Here is a 21,282-nt window from a genome sequence, read left to right on the forward strand (position 1 = left end):
ACTGTATTAACCACCAAAAAAAAGGACGCAAGTTAAAACTATGGGTGTTGGGCTTTCACTCAGTACCAGATTGTTTGCAGTATGGGTGTTGTGCCCACTTTGTAGTTTAGAGTTTCTCCTTTACTTGTTTGCCTTTAGGCCTTCTTGCTTTATTTGTAGACTTGACTACTTTTGGGCCTTGTCCTTCTTGTTTTATTTGTTGACTTGGTCACTTTTGGGCCTTGTCCTTTCTTTTCTTGTGCCTTGGTCACTTTTGGGCCTTGGCAAGACTCTGTTCGGTTCCCGTTTTGTTTATAAATAAGATGAACCTTTTTTCAAAAAAAAAAAAAAGGTAATAAAAAAAAAAGTTAAAACTATGTTTCTCGTATAATACAAGAAACGCAGTTACCACTTACGTTGTTGTGTAGTGCGTATATGATGTGAGAAGCAAGTGGAACTTGCGTCTCAGATATAATACCTCATACGCAGGTATCATTTGTGTCTAATTTTTTTTTTTTTTTTAAGTTTATAGAAACTAATTTGAGACATCAGGACATGAGTTTTTCCTTCTATTATTACTTTTTAAAAGTTTCTATTTTTGTCACAATTTGTAATACACTAAGTGCTTGTTTGGTTGGAAGTAATTTAGGTGTAATTGAATTGCAATTCTGTGAAAACCCCAATTACGCCGTTTAGTTAGAGGGAATTGCAATTCCACCGAATTGTAATTCCCTCCAAATGTTGAATTGCAATTCATGGGGTACACCCATGAATTGCAATTCAATGGATTTGAGAAAGGAAAAAGATATGAAATGACACTACTACCCTTGATTATTATTACTATTATTTTTACATAAGAGTATTTTAGTCTTTATACCACTTCTTTTATTCTCAATCCAATCGGCGAACAACCGAACCCTTGGGACCTTCTTCAACTCCTTTGTTCTCAGTTACTCATCAAATGGCACTCAGTTCATATCTTTAAGTTCGATCATTGACAAGGTTCAAAGAAAGGGTGGGCCGAATCCTCTTGAAAGAGAGGGGTGCCTTCGGGAACGCGGTGTGAAAAGAAAACCCTCAGAAACTGGAGATCGGAACAAAGAAAAATGTGGACACTCTCCGGGCCTGGGCGGAATAATTATATTTCTCCTATCAAACACCGTAATTTAAATTCCTACTTTATTCACACCTTATTCTTTTCCCACCAAATTACAACTCATTTCCCTCATAATTCTTTCCTTCCAACCAAACGCACGTAATACTTTCCCATTTCGGTCTTTTAACCCCTCCGTATAATAAATCAAAGACTTTTCTCCGGCAGACGGAGTCTGGGAACAAGAGTGCTGAATTGTGTGAGCAGTGGGCGAGTTTTTGTGAATACGTGAAGTGATTTCGCTGCCTTGGCTGGGTGATAGATAGGACGCAGGTATGAGCAGTTGGCTATGCGCGCCGGCGCCGCATATTCATTTTCATCCCCCCTACAGCGACTCCGCTCCGTTATTCCACAAACGGATCCGTTTCAGTATGTCTCAGTTGTTTATCAGAAATAGTAATTCTGGGCGGTGCAAAAGAATCAAAGTTGGCAGCTTCAATGATAACAGTACAAGCAATCAACCCGAAAGAAGCGGAATTCAGCTTTACCGAGATATTGAAAGGTCGGCTCTCACGATTTCGTTTTCGATTTACGGAAATTAGAGCAAGTTGTTCAATTGAAATATACTACTACTAGCATCCTGTTGTTTGTTTTTGGAAGAAAAGCAGAGTCTTCCGATCCTGTTAGCTGATAGATAAGCCATATACCATCCACTGCACAGTTTCCTTAACCTCTTTGTTTTCGCTTTATCGTTTCATACTACGGACTTCTCTCCTGATTTTAAACACAATAGTAAAGCATGCTTCTGCTTTATATACAGATTACTTACAGATACGGTGAAACAATCTCAAGATGCTTGGGGAACCTCAAAAGACTGGAAGGAAGTTGAGGTGTTTAACTTAAAATGATAGTCTTCTAGTTTGATATTTTGAATTGTCTGACATACTTTGGAATTGCATCTGAAAGTGAAGGTTTTCTCCAGCTACTTTCACTTTTTTTTTCGTTAGCCTCAATTCCTCAGGGTAATAGAGTCAATTTTACATTATGACCTTTGCAAAACTTCCATTTGATTCTCATTGATATAGCTGAAGGATAATGATATTTTGACGACACTAAATCCTTTTGAACATGCATAGTCTGTTTAATATTATTCTTAATGAGAACAAAATATATCTAGAGATAATTTGGAGCTAAAATTGTGCCCATTATTCTTAAGGATCTTATCTTTTAAGAAAGTTGTGGCAAATATTGCAGTTAACTTAGAGAATGACAAGTGCAACCACTTTCTACATTAGAAGCTAAATGAAGAAAATAAATAAATAAAATTCTGCCATTTTTTCTTTTGAGGGAATTGTGATGTGATGTCAAATACTTTGCAAGAATTTCAGGGAGCATGGGTATTGGGACCAATAAATACAAAGCCAAGGCTGATTGTACACTTTGTTGGAGGCATTTTTGCAGGGGCTGCTCCTCAGCTTACCTACCGCTTATTCCTAGAGCGCCTCGTTGAAAAGTGAGTGCCTCATGCCTAGTTTTATTTAATATATCTCTGACCTAGTATTCTTGGTTATTACTGTAACTTTGAGCCTATTCAGTTGTATATTTCCAATTGTTTTCTTTCTTTTTCATTTTTACTCAACTCTTTTCTATTGAACACATATTGGTTGCATCTTTCCCATTTGAGTGAAAGATTCTTTTCTCCCCTGTGCTTCTAAACAACAGCGTCCTTCTCCAGTTCTTTCTTGCATATTCTATTTTACTTTTTTAAAGAATTGATGATAATGTAGTTGCTTTTTATGCTTTCTGGACAGGGATATATTGGTGATTGCTACGCCTTATGCTAGTGGTTTTGACCACTTCTTCATTGCAGACGAAGTGCAGTTCAAATTTGATAGGTGTCTTAGATTTCTCCAGGAAACAGTGAGTTTCAAAATTTTCTTGCTGAGATCAGACATTTACATACTAATTGTTATTGCTAGCACTAGTAAAATATATGTGTGCTGCATGTGTTCAAAGTATGATGCAAGTGAAAATATAAAAACTTTGTTTTAATAGATGCTGTATGATCTATACTGGTCATCTTGTTTGACCATTTTATAGCCATTTAAACCATTTTCCTTCTCTTTCTGTTGATACTTCATTTTTTATTTTTTCAAAAGATGTAATGCTTTCTTTATCAGTGTCATTACAATCCAATTTGACGAGTCCAAATTTCTCAATAGCATTATCGAGCAGGTTAATATGTTGGATTTGGTAGTTCCACAATAAGTACGAGTAGTTGATAGTTAAATCCATGCATTTTAGAGCGCATGGGATATTGTCTCTAAAAGAATAAAACTTCTTCAATTTTATTTTTGGGAGTGAAAAGAGATTTCTACTGTACAAAAGAACACTAAATGAACAATGTTATAAATGATGTGGATAAATGTGATCCTAGATATGATAAGATGATACTACTCCAATCAAGTATAGTAACATGAGAAGGAAAAAAAGTTTAAGAAAATGGTACAACAACCTATCTAAAAAGTGAATATCTGTTCAACTAATGTGTGTGTGTTTTTTTTTTTTTTTTTTTTTTTTTTTTTTTCTTTTTTTTTGAATCATGGGCATGTTACATTATATTTTTTACATATTTATATAATCAAATTTTAGGAAACACATTCTTGAACTTTTTTTTGAAGGTACATTCTTGAACTTAATTAAGTTTTATATGAATATGTATAGTGTTTCCAAGTAAGTAATTATTAATTAACAAAGTAAAAAGAAAATTTAATATTTAAATAAAGGGTATTTTAGTCTTCACAAAAAGGAATGAACATAAGGCACATAGAGTTTAGGTTATTATCATTGCTATTGTTGCTTATGTGATTACTTTTGCTTTACAGGTACAAGATCTTCCTATTTTTGGCATTGGCCACTCGTTGGGGTCTGTTATTCACCTTTTGATTGGTATGCTCGAATTTCACCTGCTATATTTAATATGTAAAAGAACAATTGATCTCCATCAATTGATCATATTTTTTTTCTGACAATCAGGCTCAAGGTATGCTGTTCAGAGAAGTGGGAACATATTAATGTCATTTAACAATAAGGTACTTAGTGAATTGGTTTTTGAACATTAATGGTTTGAAGTAAGTGTTTTTTTTTTTTGGTAAGTGTTTTAATCTAGGAATGGGCCAAGGACACTTGATTGAGCTATAATGCACATGGGCCAAACAACACTAAAAGATTAAATCCAATCAATTGGCTAGTCTAACGCATGACATATGTTCTCTCTTATATTTTCAATGTGGGACTCTTAAGAGATAGTAATAATTGTGTTTATTAGCTCAGGAAAATATGCAAAAGTGTTTAGAAGATACAACATAAGGAACCATATTTCATGACGGGGACGATTTGAAGTGCTTATCCCAATTTTTGAGATAACAATAGTGGCAATCCCTTACCTAGATAGTTTTACACCAAATTTGGTAAAACATTTTTTTGGCCCTTGGGAGGAGAAGAGAAGGTGGGAAATTTTCACTTGTCCCTTGATGCTTGAATGTTTTGACTGTCAAGAAATTTAAGAGGAAAATGAAGCAGTATTACTAAATTTCTCTACAAGGTCTCATCTTGCTTATACATTTATTCGTACACTTTTTTAATAAAGCTGAATAGTGATCCCTCAAGACGTCTCCTCTTCAACTCTAATGTCACCTAATTCCAACTTTCTGGACCGGATGAAAATATAATATGTTTCCTCAAGGAATGACACTTGTTTAGCTTTATGGGGGGTGGGGGATGTAGAAAGTTGAAAAGAATACAAATAAAGCTTCAATTTTATAAATACAACACACTTTTGTAACATGTTTAAGAACTGGAAATTGTGTTGAAAAACAATTATAAACCTAAAGGTTGTGAATCTTATATACCTATATGTCAAGAGTTTTAATAATTGTGCCAGAGGTCTAAGAAGTGCTAACATGAGTAAAATGCACACCCATATGTATGTATGTGACATTCTTTATTCTCACCTAATCAAACTAAAAGCTAATGAGGTCCTTACATATACAGGAGAATTCCTGGATGATTAAATATTTACTGGAAGTTAGGAGACCAAAGTGGTTTACAGTCCAGCATGAAGTCAATATTTTATAATGCTGGAAGTTGGAATGTAAATTTTGTAAATATTTACACTTATGATATTTTAGTTGCACGGATGAAGAAATATTGTCATGCTACTTTAACTAGTCTTGTTTTACATGGTAATTAAAATTTGAAATGATGGATGTGAGATCTGCAACCTAATAAATATGATCATGGATATGCCTGGTTTCTGAATTTTATGTCTTTACTCAGTGAAAAGATCAAATCAAATATCATATCCATTTATTTGTCTGATATTCAAGCACATTCTTTCTAGGAATGCTTTATCAGTTCTTTTTTCCATTCATATATGTTTAAAACTCCAATTGAAGTAGAAAATTGTTTTTATTCCTCCATTCATACAGTCCTGGTTTGGAAGTGGGTAAAATTTCAAGTGATTTGGTGAACACACTATAAATTCCATTCACAATATATACCTCATTTTATCTCTTAGTTTTTTATTTTTTATTTTTTATTTTTTTATTAATGTTTTTTATTGGTGAATTCATACTGTATTTTGTCTGTTGTGTCTAAGAAAAATCATATTCACTACTCAAGTACACTTCTACTGTAATTTGGTTTATAAACATATGGGACCAGAGGTTGTCTTTGCTGAGAAGAAAACTCCAATTTCTGTAGCTTAGATGAAGTTCTGGAATGATATTCAGTTACTAAAACTCCATTTGTTCTTCTTTTTAAACATTGTTATCTTCAGTGGATCCTTCCTTGCAAAAAGGGGAGGAAGAGGTGTGTCATCCATTGGATATAATGCAAAAATTTCAATATATTGAAACAGTAAGACTCTACAACAGTAGCCTTGTGTAGCAAGGGTATCGGTGCCCTTTTTAAGTCCCCAGCACTTGAGGATATTGGATAGCATCTTGTCTGTTGTCACATTCAATAATTTTTAAATTAAGAAATTTGAAGACATCTTCAATTAATTTCAGGAAGCTAGCGTTGCAATTCCATTGTTCTCACCCGTCCTTGTCCCGATGGCTCAAAGCATTGGACCATTTCTTTCACAGATTGCAACTTCACCAACAGTTCGTCTTGGGGTAAGAGTTTAAACTTTACCAACATTGTAAATCTAATTTTCTTACTATCCCTGAAATCCATATAATCTGTATTTTTTCTAATTTTTATCCTTTTTTTGGGAACATGTTATAATTAAAATTTGGTGTTGTCTTGTAGTGATATTGTCTAAAGAAATTGTTTAACTCAATACATTTCTATGTCCTTGTGATGATGTGTTGGAATGACACCATTAGATGTTTATCAGAAATGCAAGTTATCAACAATGGAATTAAAGTGAGTGTTTTGAAGCCCAGACAAAATTGCTGGTCATACTAATTGGGCTGTCTATAGGTCAATTTTCTGGCAAATTATATCGTGCACCGCGCGGTGCATAATCAATTATGCACTGAGTTTCAAAACGACGTCGTTTTGTTTAATGAAAAAAAACGGCACCCGTTTCGCGCCGTTCTGCAAAAAGTAACTCTGTTATTCAGTTTCATTTTGTATACACTACAGTTTCAGTTCAACACAATTACAATTTCATTTCGATATAACTACAGTTTCATTCGATATTTATATACTCAAATATGTGAAAATTTTATTTAATTTTATTTTATATACACTATAGTTTCATTAAAACACAACTACATGATCATTTCGATATAACTACAGCTTCATTGCACAATATACACTCAAATATGTGAAATGTTATTCAGTTTCATTTTATATACACTGCAGTTTCATTTCACCACAACTACAGTATCATTTTGATATAACTGCAGTTTCATTTGATAATATATAAAATAATACATGAGGCAGTGTCGGCTTAGATACACTGTAGTGTCAGTTTAGATACACTGTAGTTTCAGTTGGTAATTAACACACCAAAAAATGCGCGCTCCGTTAAAAGTAACGGCGCGTCGTTTTGACCACGTTGCACGTGCACCGCGGTCCACGATATAACGACTGCAATTTTCTGGTCCAGGTAATTGGGTAGCACTTATAATCGCTAAGGTCCAAAAATCATTGATCTACTTTGATCTTCTGGTTGAGCTGTAGACCTGTGTGAATGGTGCAACTTCTATCAAACTGGACAATCTCCTGTCTATATTCACACTGGACCTGTTTCACAGATGCTGCCTCAGTCACATAATTCAGTTGAAACTAAAAAGTATTTTGCTCACACCTTAGTTAATTGGCATCAAACAAGTGTACAACTTTTGCCCAAAATGGTATTTCAATGCTATAGAAAGAGGAAAAGTAAAGAGAGAAGAAGACAGGTAGGCAACTACTTTTGTAATTTGTCTGTTTGTTTTGTTGAATTTGGAAGATGGAATGGCCTGGCGGGTGGAGAATAACACCACCCGCCAGTTAGGCGGAAGCAATATGAAGCATCAAGGAATAGAAAATGTGTAGATAATGTATGATTCTGTATTATCTATCTGTGTTTCTAATAAAGAAACATAATATATATATATATATATATATATATATAAACACATAACTGTAAGTAACTACCCATAACTGACACCTATTCATAAATAGGCACAACCCTATAGATACACATAATTCTTTATTTTTCAACACTCTCCCTCAAGCTGGAACATCTAGAAGTTCCAAGCTTGGATTAAAACATACACTCTACCTTACTTTAAATTACAAATGAAGATTAAAAGCAACTAGAGAATAACTGTGCTGGATGGCTTCGGAGGGACAATGCTATACACAACCCTTGGGAATGAAAGCACCAGGGGCGAAGCTTGTCAAGAACAACCTTGGGAATGAAGTCACCAAGGGTAAAGATTAACAGCAACATAAGCACTCAAGGATTTGCCAATCAACAATCTTCATCACAAACGGCAGAGCAAACACATGAGCAGCAAAGGGGATGTAGTAGAGCCCATAGTAATGACAAATACACCCAAAAAGTGAAGTATGAATACCGAGAACACCACATGATTGTTGTTCATACCCCTTATAGGATAAGTGAATAACAAAAGAGGCTTTTGGAAATAAACAAAAGGTACCAAACTTGAAAACCCTAGGGAATAAATATGGTATACCGAAAAGAAACAAATACAGTTATACCAAAAGCACCCCGGAAAGAAGTTGGCAACAAACCCAAAAAGCCTCAAAACTTCACCGAAAGGTCCAAAGAAGGGCAAAACAACAATCTGGAAAATCTTCATTGGAAAAATACATCACTGTTGAAAAATTAGGGTTTTGCGTGAACAGTAACTTATGTGTACTATACTGTTCCTGCGACTGGAAAAAATGCAATTTTGATGTTTGAAATACCCTAGGAAAGTAGGCTCTGATACCATGTTGAATTTGGAAGATGGAATGGCCTGGCGGGTGGAGAATAACACCACCCGCCAGTTAGGCGGAAGCAATATGAAGCATCAAGGAATAGAAAATGTGTAGATAATGTATGATTCTGTATTATCTATCTGTGTTTCTAATAAAGAAACATAATATATATATATATATATATATATATATATATATATATATATATATATATATATATAGCGGGTGGAGAATAACACCACCCGCCAGTTAGGCGGAAGCAATATGAAGCATCAAGGAATAGAAAATGTGTAGATAATGTATGATTCTGTATTATCTATCTGTGTTTCTAATAAAGAAACATAATACACACACACACACACACACACACATATATATATATATATATATATATATATATATATATATCCCCCCTAGGCGCCTGCCTAGATTACTGGCCGCCTAGGCATCCGCCTAGCGCCTAACTCGGCCGATTTGGCCGCCTAGCGTCTAAGTTAGTCAAGTTAACTCGTCCATTTCGGTCGAATTAACCCGATTAGCTCGGCCTATTTTTTTATTATATATGTGTGTGTGTGTGCGCGCGCTCGCATACATATATATAATATGACATATATACACTCGTAGACTAGTTTGATACTTTGAATCTGTGGATGATTGAAGTATTTGAGTATTTTTAATTTTTAATATTGTTTTAATGTTTTTTTTTTTTTTTAAACCATTATTTTGATGTTATGACTTAAATGTTGAAAGCAACCTCATTAAAATTGTCAAATTGCAAGTCTACCATTGTTTTTTTGGCGCCCGCCTAGATTCCGCCTAGACCGCCTAGGCGCTAGGCGCTGTCCGGGCGCCCGACTAGCGCCTAGCGCCTAGCGCCTACTGCAACCATGATATATATATATATATATATATATATATATATATATATATATATATATATATATATATATATATATATATATATATATATATATATATATATATATATATATATATATATAAACAGACACAACCCTATATATAAACCTAACTCTTTATTTTTCAACATGTTTTACAGTTTGCAAGAAGGTCCAAATCTTCCATGGAAAAAAAGTGAAAACAATTTAAACACTACATTTCTTATGCTAACTGGCTCAACCTTTTGAACTGTGGACTCTTGACCCAGTTAATTTCATGAATCATCGAATGGTTTGGATTTCTAAACCCTTAATGAACTCATGAAACAGGTTTGATCATTTTTGCAATTTACAACTCTTCTATTGCTTTTGTAAAAAAGAATTGAATTTAATGAAGTTGACTTGCACCAATCATTGTTCAGTTGTTCTGTTCATTTTCCTGAGTCATTGAGTGGTCTGAGTAGTAGAGTCTTAAGGTTTAATCATTTTGCCCCTTTGACAGATCATCTGCTCTTCTGCTTTTGTGAATTAAAGTTTTATGGTGCTTTTTTTTATACTTCTCAAATAGAAATTACAACACAAGTGACACCCCCTGAGAACAATATGAGAAAAAATCAACTAAGCTGGAGCATGTTCAATGCAGACCTCTGGATGTATTTGTTACTACATATCTGCATGCCCAAACCTCCCACTTTTGTACTGTAGTTCAATTTGGGCGAATTGAATTTTAATGTGCTCTTAGGATGGGTCAATAACAAATTATATGAAATTTAACTCATTTAACATTAACTATTTTATTCAATATATCATGTTATTTGTTTTTGGGAAAATCCTACTTCTTGTTATGTGCTTTGTAGTGACCTTTCTTTCAATTTTTTGAAATGTGGTCCCTCAATTGTTTAGTGAGTTGTTAGTTTAGTCCTTTTGGTAATGGAATTGCTGGACGATATTTGTGTTGTTTAGGTTTCTTATGGTCCTTGGTAATTTCTCATTTCCTACCTCAATTTCCTTCCGTAAACAACCTATGTTAGTGTTTTTTGTCCCTTTCTCTAACCGAAAATAATGATACTCTTCCATAAATGACCTATATTTTTTCTCCATAAACAATCTTTGTTTCATGTATTACTTGGAAACATGTCTTCAAGCCATAGTGATTCAGCTGAATGAAGGGAAATTGAGAGAGGAAATGAGAAGTTATAAAAATAAAGACCATAAAACCCTAAATACAAGTGTTGTCCAAGAATTCTGTTACCAAAGGGATTAAATTGAGTAATTGACAATGCACTTGACAATTAAGAGACCCCATTTCAAAAAACTGAATAAGAGGCTCTACATTGCATAACGCATAACAAGTGAGAAATCAAACGTGCGATTTTGCCTTTGTTTTCAATACTTGAATCTTATCTTTTGTAGATAATTAAGTTTTAATATAAATTATTAACAATACTTGAATCTTAATATTTATAGACAACCAAATTTTAATATAAATTGTTACAGAGAAAATTTCTAATAGATCAAAATACCTGAACCAAAATACCAGTTTTTCAGACCATTTTGATCCACCCAATATAACCCACATTTAATTTTTGCAGGTTAACTAACTGCTCAGTTTTTACCTCAACCCATTTTGGCCCATCCAAAAATTATCCAAACTGCCACATATAATTGAAACTTATTAGGGTGGTAGTTGACTAAAGAATGTATTCTAGCCCATGGGATTTAGCTCATCTTTATTTGGGTTGTTTGACTAGCACTATATATATAGGTGAAATGGAAATTTATTTGGATTCATAGAATTTGCTATTTTAATTGCTCAGATCACAGACGATGTACAATTTGCAGTACCACCACCAGTTTTCATACCTAGTTGTATTTCAATTATCTCTACTGACTAAATTCATCATTTACAGGCTTTCTTTGTTTATTTTGCAATTTGCATTCTGAAATAATCTATCTGAATGGTTCTGAAAATATGCACTGGTTTTCCTGGCATAATAAGTGATAGACAAAGATCTCCAGATGAAGGTTTATACTTTATACATTGAGAGCTTATCTCACTACTTAATTTTCTCCTTATTTCTATATGCAGCAGTGGGATACTAAATAAAAATGTTCCTTTTTCTGACCTTGTTTTAAATCTACAGGCAGAGATGACTCTGAAGCAGCTAGGGACTCTTAGCCCTCCCATTATGAAGCAAGTACTTCCGCTGGTTGAGCAACTTCCTCCTCTGTACATGGACTTAATTAATGGAAGAGAAAATTTTGTTCCAAGACCCGAAGAAACAAGAAGACTGGTATGCTAAATTCCCAGTTGTTAGAATTTCTCAATCAATGGATATATCTTTGGAGTATTTATTTCCATATAGTTGAATTGTAGCTGAACTTGTCTTCACTTGAGAGAAACCATTCCATATATTCATCTTCTCTCAGCTAATTTGCACGGGTAACGGGTTCAGTATAGGATTCAAGGTTTTGAGGCCATTTCTTGTTGACAAATTTGCAAATTACTTTCTGTTATATACTTGAATTTTTACTCATCATCCCTTGGTATGTTGTCCCTTATCAAAATAAATAGAGTTTTTCAAACCCTTATCTTGTAAAAATTAAGAAAAATTTCCAAGATGGGCTCCTTTTGGACAAAAAGCTTCAAGTTGAGAAAGCTTTGAGAAACTAAGGGTTATAGAACTTGAGAAATATGAACCAGGAGGTTCAGTACTGATTCTGCCAAACTCAGTTTTAAATTTTCACTACAACAAAAAGAAAAAAAAATGAAAGTGATAAAGTTATGATATCTTTAGTGGAAAAATCTCTGTATTACTGAATAGTTCATTTTTTGTGATATTATTAGGATTTAGGTGCATATATATGTCAGCACCTAGTGCTGACCTGATTCCCTTCAAATTTTTGTTGAGGGCTTTTTCTGAGTTAAGTTGCTGAAAATGGTGTTTCTTATTCATTCCGTTATTTTCCATAAGATAATAGTACTACATAAAAAAACATATTTCTCTAGTAATTGATGTGAATTAAAGATAATATTGTAAGGGTGATTATGCTATGAAATGCAATTTCTTTACTGTTTATCCAACCTTGTTGCATAGTATATATACTCAACAATTATCATGAGAAGAACAAGAGCAACTGATCACTTTTCCCTAACATTTTATAGTAACCAATTTACAGATAAAGTCTTACTATGGCATTTCAAGGAATCTTTTGATAAAGTTCAAAGATGATACAATTGATGAAACTTCTGTACTAGCTCAATTGCTTAGTACAGATTCTGCTATCAGTTCAATGCTGGATATGTCTATTCGATCTCTACCAGGAGACCATGGGCTTCCTTTACACCAGGTAAAAGTTGTATTAGTGAACTTTTTGACTCAATGCTAAAAATTTCATATGAACAGAGATGAGAGAGAGAGCATGTCAAAGTGAACATCCATTGAATGGATATTTTTCAGTTTCTATGTCCATTTTCTGATGGGTTTATGTGCATTTTGTGGAAAAACCCTTGCTAAATTTAATGCTTCTTTAGAAAGTTAAGAGTCAAGAACCAATAGTCAATATTCAATGCCTTTTTCAGGCTCTCCCAGATGTACCCCCTGCAATGACAGATGCTGTTAACAAGAGCGGAGAGCTTTTGGCAAATTTGGCTGCTGGAACGCCATGGGAAACCTTTGCTAAAGAAGTAGGCAATACTTTTGGTGTAGAATCGAATATCCTTCGTGCTGAGGTTTCAAAAGAGCTAGACCTGCTTGTAGATGTAACAACATCTTGGATGGTTTCAAATTCTGGACCGAGACTTTTACGCAGCTGAATTCGTTATTTATAGATGTAAAAAAAAATGCAATTGGTTAATGTCAATGCCATACGTGTAGTTGTATAGTTTCAAGTACATGGGAAGCTCGGTGAAATGTTATTTTTATGGAATATATTTATCACAAAAAGCGGGACCAAATTAGTGCCTACAAAAAAATTTCACAAATTATCCAGTTTCACAATTTAAAAGAAGATTCTTGGTAAAGCAACTCAAGATTTTTGTAAGCAATTTTATATCTTATAAGCCTTGTTGCTTATGTGAGTGAAATTTAGAATTTATAAGAAAACGATTACATTTGAAGTGGTTGATCCTACATTAGACATTACATAAGTGGCGGATAGCTCATGGCCCGTTAGGCCCGTCCCGCCAAGCCCACATACCTAGGCGAAGCGGGCCAAACGAGCCTGTTCCTTGGCGGGCTACTATTTTTGAAATCCGCCCCTACTTAAGTAGGGGGCGGGACAGGACGGTCCGGCGGACAAAATCCGTTTTGATAGCTCCCGCCAAGCCTGTAGACCTAGGCGGAGCGAGCCAAATGAGTCCGTTCCTTGACGGGCTGCTATTAAACATTTAAACTTTATCTGGAAAGTCAATTAAAGAAGTTGCAATTAAATTCATCAATAACAACAACAACAATAATTTTTTAGAACAAATAAAAAGAAATGACAAATAAGATACGATATATATTGTTGGTTTTTGGGTTTTTGGGTCCAGGGAGGTCCAACACAACCGTGGTTGGTGGATTCACCGGAAAATAAAATGTAGATGACTATTGCGAAAAAGATAGCTATGAATGGTGCTTATGTCTGCTTAGTGATTCTGTGTCAACTTTCCGGTGGCTTTTCTGGTTCCGAAGGCTTGCCTCTACACTCTCCAAGGGTGTCTCATAGGTGGCCGCCCCTTGCTAATTTAAATACAAACATAAATACGAATAATGAAGCTATTAAAGTTAAGGGTCGTTGGGTCGCCGTTACTGACATCCCCCAACGGCCAAATTGACGCGTATTAAATGACGCTCTTAAAGGGGCGGCAACGGTCACCCGTCGGGCCGACTCGGGTTAGTTCCGATCGATGTTCATGCCGACCTCCGGGACTCGGCTCCTTCACTCGTTCGTGCTTTTCGAAAATCTGTTTAAAGCCCATCAACTTATCTCCCTTCATCTTCTTAGGCCAATTCGTGACAAGCCTATTCTCTCTTGGACTTCTAGCTTGGGGTTCACACCCCATCATATATAATAATTTTTTATGTCAATTTTTTTTGCATGATTACATAAGTTTTGATCAAGTCAATCCTAGAATATTAGTTAAACAAACATGCTCACCGAATTATAACTACTCATAACGCTTTTACGATGTTTTCTAGTATTTATTGAATAATTTTTAATTCTTAATTTTTTTTACATTTTTTTAATGGAGAATTAATGTTACAACAAAAAGGAAGTGTTCTTTTGAACAGATAGAATTGTTTAACAGAAATGGGAAGGAATTGGATTCGGGTGGCCTACAGGCTACATGCAGGATCGGAGTATGAATGTCATTGTTCATTCTCGTATACTGACTGATATTGATACCGGTGTTGACGGTTGACAATTTGGCAAGTGTAGTGGGAAAGAATATAGGAAGAAGGCTACCTTTTATGGCACGAGGTTGTGGTTGGTTATAGATTTACATGATTTCATAATATAATCTTTCCCTTTAATTTCAGTCATCTTTAATTGATTCGTTTCGCCTACGTACGTGGATCGCACACTAAACAATGCTAAAAAGCAAAGTTACACATATCATTATTCCTGCCCTCTGCCGACAAATTCACAGTACCAAAAACAAAGCGTAATCTTTTTTTCTTTCTTTTTCTTTTTCCTAAATAATTGTAGATTTTGTTCACTGGAAAGAAAATAGTTTTAGAATATATGAATAATACTCAAATAGGCTATTGAATTACACACAAATATTTAATTAAGTTATTAAACAAAAAAATTACAATTAAATTTTTGAATCATCTAAAATTATGCAATTAAAATGAAATTGATATCAAATACTATATAGCAAGATGACACCTATGTTATTATTCTAAATCAATAATTACGGATCGAACTTCTACCTTGTAATGAATCATGAGTGTTTTAAAAATTTTTGAAATTGACTTATTTGACCGGTCATTACTAACGTGACAAATAATTTATTAAAAAAAATATTTTTTAAAAAGTTATAAAATCATTTTAAATTTAAAATTAAGACTTGGGAAATGAGGTGTCTTGCAGGTCTGAATTAATATTATTTTGTTTTTCCTTTGCTAGCATATGCAGGGTAATGTATTTGGCTATTAAATTATCATACATTGTGAACAATATGCATTCAATAATAACGAGCATTCTATATTATGCTCATTTTGCTTGTGTTTCTGTCTGGCTGATTAGATCACTATAATTATTCTTGCAGAGAATTGCTATAGCATATTTTGTGACTGCTATTTCTGAAATTTGGCTCAAGAATGACTGCAAGGTTGATTCAGGATTATCTTTGTTGAAGAGATACCAGTACCAGTGGTGAGTTCTGGTTCATTCTTTTTCCAAAACTAGATTTTCACCTTGCTGAAAAATTGGGTAATTTGGATTTGAAAATGATTATAGAACCATCTAGGTATAGTTGATCTATATGTTCAATAGTTTTGTCATGCCATGAATTTAGATCATTAGATCAAAGAGTAGCCACAGGATGAGGTATGAGACAGAGTCAGCTCGTAAAGCTATTTGACCCTACTGTACTGGACTACCAGTTAGTGCCATCCTTAGCAAATGATCCTTAAGATTAAGAGGAGTTGGAAGATCATAACCTTTAGCGGAAAGATGACTGAGTAATTTACTGATGCACCGTGCTCATCTTTCTACCTCCAACTGGAGTAGCATTGCATGATGTTTGTGTAAAACTTCAAAGGTTGATTGATTTGTTATCTGTGCAGCAGGTTGATTGTCACCCACCATTCCTCTCCACAAACTCCTTGTAGTTCCCCTCACCCTAATCATTTAGCGTAGAAACTACTTGCAAAATCTAACACTCTACCTCCTATAGTCCTATTAAAACATGTCTAACAAATTCAACATGTAAACAATTTGGTAAATTGTTCAAAGAGGATGGAAGATATTTCATAGTTTCCATTGACAGCTGACTAGAATGTTTAGCAACTCTTTTCACTAAATATAAGGTCATTTGATGGGAAAAAGAAGAAAAAAGGTAGCATATTACCTTCAAGTACATAATATCTTGTAGCATGTTTATTGGATGATGGTATATTTGTGCTCAACAAGTCAGGTATTTGCATTTTATTTTTGAACTCAGTGTATTTGCATTTAGAGTTCATTGAATGATGTGGGGATTTGGGGATAATTTGGCTGGAGATTACAACTGCTTGTGCTCTTGTTAAAAGGTTCTTTTGCTACAGCTGGCATTTTTGCGATGTTTATAAATTGTCTCAAAATTCATTAATATCCAAAATGCATGCCCTTATCTGCCCTTTCCCACCTGACGGGATTCTGTGCAGGGCCATGGCTTTTGTGCTTATTGCCATATACCTCTCTTTGTTGTACGGTACTACGGTCTTTATGTTCCTGATGGGGAGTACCAGATTCCAGCAGAGATGGTGTCTTCTGATACAAAGATACTCTCAGTAAGTTCTTTATTGGTATCTATGAGTAGTTCTTAACTTTAATTCTGTTAAGTTTCTGGTATGAGATATCTGCTTTTGATATTAATATTTCAAATAGCCTTAGCAGCATTCTTTGCCTTTCAAGGTGAAATGTGGTGTGCGAGGTGATACAGGACCTGCATGCAATGCTGCTGGAATGGTTGATCGTACAGTTTTGGGTATTCAACACTTATATAGAAGGCCAATATATGCACGAACAAAAGTATTCTTCTTTGTTGAGACTATTGGTCAATTATTTTCAACAGTTTGGCCTCCCTTTTGATTTAAATTGGATATCTTTCTTTGACAGGAATGTAGTATCAATTCTCCAGATTATGGTCCACTTCCTATAGATGCTCCTTCGTGGTGTCAAGCCCCCTTTGACCCCGAAGGACTTTTGAGGTTTGTCATTATTTGTCCTTGATATTGCAAGGACTGCAAACTTTATGTGCTAATTATCTTGTTTGGATATATTTTGTTCTTTGGTAAGGGGTGGGATTATAACATTGAAGGGGCAAAGAGAACTAAGAACTCATAGCCTAGTCTACCTCATTTGTCAGTGTATCTAAAATCTTTTATCTAATTGCATTGCATTTTGCTGTGGAATACCAAAGAGTTAATTCTCAATATAGTTCCTTGACTATATTGATTTTACCATTTCAATTCTCAACTTCTAATTTAGACTTATAAATTTCTTAACTATAAAACTTTTACTTTTTTTGAAAGTCAACCAATGGGTTGTATTTATAGATAAACTGAAATAGAGTCGGGTGAGACATTGTCCCAATACATTGCTGTAGAAAGCGTAAAGGCTGAAGTAGCTAAAGTATGAGCTAATAAGTTTTGTAATCTAGGAATAAAAATGACAGAGCAAGAATTAAACGCAGACATATAAGTTCTGTAGCTATCAATAGCATAGCCAATGTATGAGCGAGATGAGTTGTCCGGTGCAGACAAGTAAGACTGTAACGTTTGACAATCCGTAAAAAGTTGTATAGATTGTTCACCTCGTGCCCTTAGCCAGGATAGAGCCTCTTTACACGCGAATGCTTCGGCCATAAGTGGGGAAAGCAACTCAGAATAGGCGCGCTGAAAGCCGAAATAAATTGATCGGTGGCATCGAGTAAGACTGCCCCAACCGTAGCCGTGTTCGTTCCCTAATGATACCCGGCATCCACATAGCATTTTCGTGGCATTACTACCGTGTTTGGGAGCTCAGAGTGGTGCGGCAGTGAGTTCGGCGGTTGTTCGGCCAGGCGGGGCGGTGGTGCATGGCGACGGGTTGCGGCAGCAGGAGACCGGTTCGGCAACGTCGTGGTAGCAGCAGTATTGGGACCCGACAGTGGCGCTACAGCCGCACGGTGGTGGATCGGCACTTGGGCGGTGGTCGGGCCGTGTAGCTTTTGCCATGCATGCATTGTGGCAGTGGCCGCCGCAATGACATTTTTTGGTCGTGGTAGGCAGGCATCCCATACAGCTCCATTGCGTGCTCTCCAAAGATGATATAAGATTGCAGCTGCATAAATAATTCCATTAGTGTCTAGAACATTTATGATTGCACTAAACCATTCATGGAAAATATTTGTCATAATATTGAGGAGTGGATGGTTGGATTGAACCCAAATGGAGCTTGCATAGTCACACAATACCAATGAGTGCATAGTGTCTTTTCCAATATAAGTATGAAACTTTTACTTATTTTAGTCATTCGTGAATAACTCATTTAAATAGTGGCTTTTTACAAATAATATACTTGTAGTTAATAAATTATTATTATTATTATTATTATTATTATTATTATTATTATATATTCAAGAAATTTCGCATTAATTTTTACTTTGAACAGTATTTAATAACGCAATAGCAGCCAATGGGCCAGACGAAGTGATGCGGGCATATTCATTGAAGCTATGGACATCGACGAAGGTATTCTTCCATTATTATTTCAGTCTTTCCTTTACTTTCGCTCATATGTCCTTCTTCCTTAACTATCAGGCCCTTCCATTATATCATCCTGTCCATCTGGCTCTTCTGCTGTGGTTAGTGAATTGCCTCCATCCTTAACTATCAGGCCCTTCCATTATATCATCCTGTCCATCTGGCTCTTCTGCTGTGGTTAGTGAATTGCCTCCATTTGCTGGCTCCTCGGTTATATCATCCGGTGCTGTTGGTAGTGAATTGATTCCTCCACAGTTTCACTCTGATATACTCCGTATTAAATACGTCAGGACAGGGAGGTACGACTCATTTGAGTCTTTCTTTTTTAATTTTTCTGCCTTGTAATTTTATTTTATTTTATTTTATTTTACTTTCTTTTATACAGAGACTGTTAGGCTATGCATGGGGAAAGTGCATCACAAATTCTTGCTGCCGTGTTTAAGCATGGAGACCCTTCAAGAACAGGTGATAAAAAATTTAGAATTTACGTACCTAGATGAAGGAGGCGAGAAGATATTCATTAAAACTGATGCTGATGTACTAATGTGCAAAGCATTTCAACAAAAGCCAATCATCACTTTAGGTATCAATGAGTAATTAGTATTAATGGTACTTAGAATACTGTTTAGGAGTAATATCAGTTCATGTATACTGCGTATGTTTGTGTAAAAAACTATACTATATACATTTGCCACAATATATAAGAGGATCATATCATGGAGCCTTGTAGGATCATTTTTATCCAGTTTTTAATTGTTGGGACTAGCACTCTACTGAAAGCTTGAATGAACATATTGACAGCAACTGGTTATTTTTTTAAAGGTTATTTTTTTGTTTGTCGAATTGGGGTAGAGCCGTTAATTACTTTCAGATATACACAGGTTTCTTGAATCAAAGCAGTCGCATATACTTTTTATATAGCTTAAAAAATTCAAAATGTATTCCTTCTGGCTTCTGCGAATCATACCATCAAACTCACAAAAATCCTATCCTTAAATTTTCAATTATTTCAGAAAATTAGAGAGAACGAAATCAAATTGCTGAAATTTAGCAAAATACACAATATATCATACACATACCTGTTACACAAAAATCAATCCCGAACTGTGGAAACGTCACTGCTTCTTACTGTGGGAGTAACTCAGAACTCCAAATCCCATCTCGACCAATCTCAAAAGAAAAAGAGATTATTGATTCCGATCTGCGTGAGTTCTCGCCGGCGGAGCTTCCATCTATAGAACACCCGTTGCACCGCATGTGCTTCCACCTCTGGCGATCGGTAGAAAGAGCACCGGAATCGGCCGTCTGGTATCTCCGATATACGGCTTCAACTCCAACTGCAGATTTTTATTCGGACAGAGTCCATGGGAAATGCTAAATTTTGGGGCTAGCGAAGAACAATTTAGGGTTTGGGTTATTCTTATAATTGCGATGGAAACAACCAACAACGCTGAGATTGATCTCATGTTGTTAGATTGAAGATTGAAGATTGAAGATTGAAGATTGAAGATTGAAGATTGAAGTTAGAGAGAGAGAGCTTTGCATCTGGAAATGAACGACAAGAAAGTGAAGAATAAGACTGCATAGTATACTCCGAATATATATATTTAAATTCAATAAACATAAAACGATAAAAAGATAGTGATTAATAAATTAAAAAATGAAATAAAAAATTCTAATTTTTATATATTCAAATTAAAATGTTTTAAACATAACTATACGTCTATACATATAGATTAAGAAAGGGAAAATGGCACTTTTTATCCCTGAGTTATATACTTATAGCACTTTTTCCCCCTCAATTATTTAGGTAAGCACATTAGCCCCCTCAGTTATTCTAAAAGTGGTGCTTTTTCCCCCCTGATATATTTAATTGACATTTATACCCTTAAAGTAAATATTTTATTTATTTTACTTCTCCAACAAATTATTGCGTATACGTAAGGATGACCACGGTTCGGTTTGAATTGAACCGGATACTATAGCAATCGAATTAATAGTTTTCGGTTATAATTCAGATCTAGAATCCAATATTTAAATGTCAATTTATTAAAATTATGTATCAAAAAAATTGAATCTTGAACCGTGAACCGGCGGTTCTGGATCCGATTCACGATTTTGAACCGTCTTTATTTTAAAATTTTATTTTTCATTTTAAAATAGTATAAATTCAACAATATATGTATTTTATTTTTTCAGTTCGGAACATGAACCGTCCGTTCTGGTTCACGATTTTAATAAACTCTAAATATCGGATTTTGATTCTAAATTGTAATTGGAATATTTCGTTTTGGTTGCTATAGTGTTTGTTTGGTTTGAACCAAATTATGGTCATAATTTGTTGGAGAAAAAAAATAAATTAAATATTTAGTTGAAGGGTAAATATGTCCATTTAACATTTCAGGGGGGAAAACAGCCACTTCAA

The 21,282-nt window shown here is 34.8% G+C and overlaps 1 protein-coding gene across 1 annotated transcript; it reads left to right on the top strand.

Moving 5' to 3' along the window:
* Positions 1–1,248: 1,248 nt before the first annotated feature.
* Positions 1,249–13,402, top strand: LOC109183752. The gene is made up of 10 exons (XM_019333816.1): positions 1,249–1,634; positions 1,893–1,962; positions 2,461–2,585; positions 2,884–2,992; positions 3,958–4,021; positions 4,109–4,164; positions 6,145–6,252; positions 11,562–11,711; positions 12,598–12,768; positions 13,001–13,402. The coding sequence occupies exons 1-10, from the start codon at positions 1,408–1,410 to the stop codon at positions 13,232–13,234; spliced, it is 1,314 nt and encodes a 437-aa protein (XP_019189361.1). The 5' UTR covers positions 1,249–1,407; the 3' UTR covers positions 13,235–13,402.
* The last annotated feature ends 7,880 nt before the right edge of the window (positions 13,403–21,282 follow it).

The sequence above is a fragment of the Ipomoea nil genome, unplaced genomic scaffold (genome assembly GCF_001879475.1).
Source record: "Ipomoea nil cultivar Tokyo-kokei standard unplaced genomic scaffold, Asagao_1.1 scaffold1161, whole genome shotgun sequence".
NCBI classification, from domain to species: domain Eukaryota; kingdom Viridiplantae; phylum Streptophyta; class Magnoliopsida; order Solanales; family Convolvulaceae; genus Ipomoea; species Ipomoea nil.

Bases quoted from the DNA above. Each gene is read 5' to 3' on its own strand.
- LOC109183752 (XM_019333816.1), top strand. From the start codon at position 1,408: ATGAGCAGTTGGCTATGCGCGCCGGCGCCGCATATTCATTTTCATCCC. The intron at 4,022-4,108 runs GTATGCTCGAAT...TCTGACAATCAG, and splicing joins TGTTATTCACCTTTTGATTG to GCTCAAGGTATGCTGTTCAG. The intron at 12,769-13,000 runs GTAAAAGTTGTA...TGCCTTTTTCAG, and splicing joins ATGGGCTTCCTTTACACCAG to GCTCTCCCAGATGTACCCCC.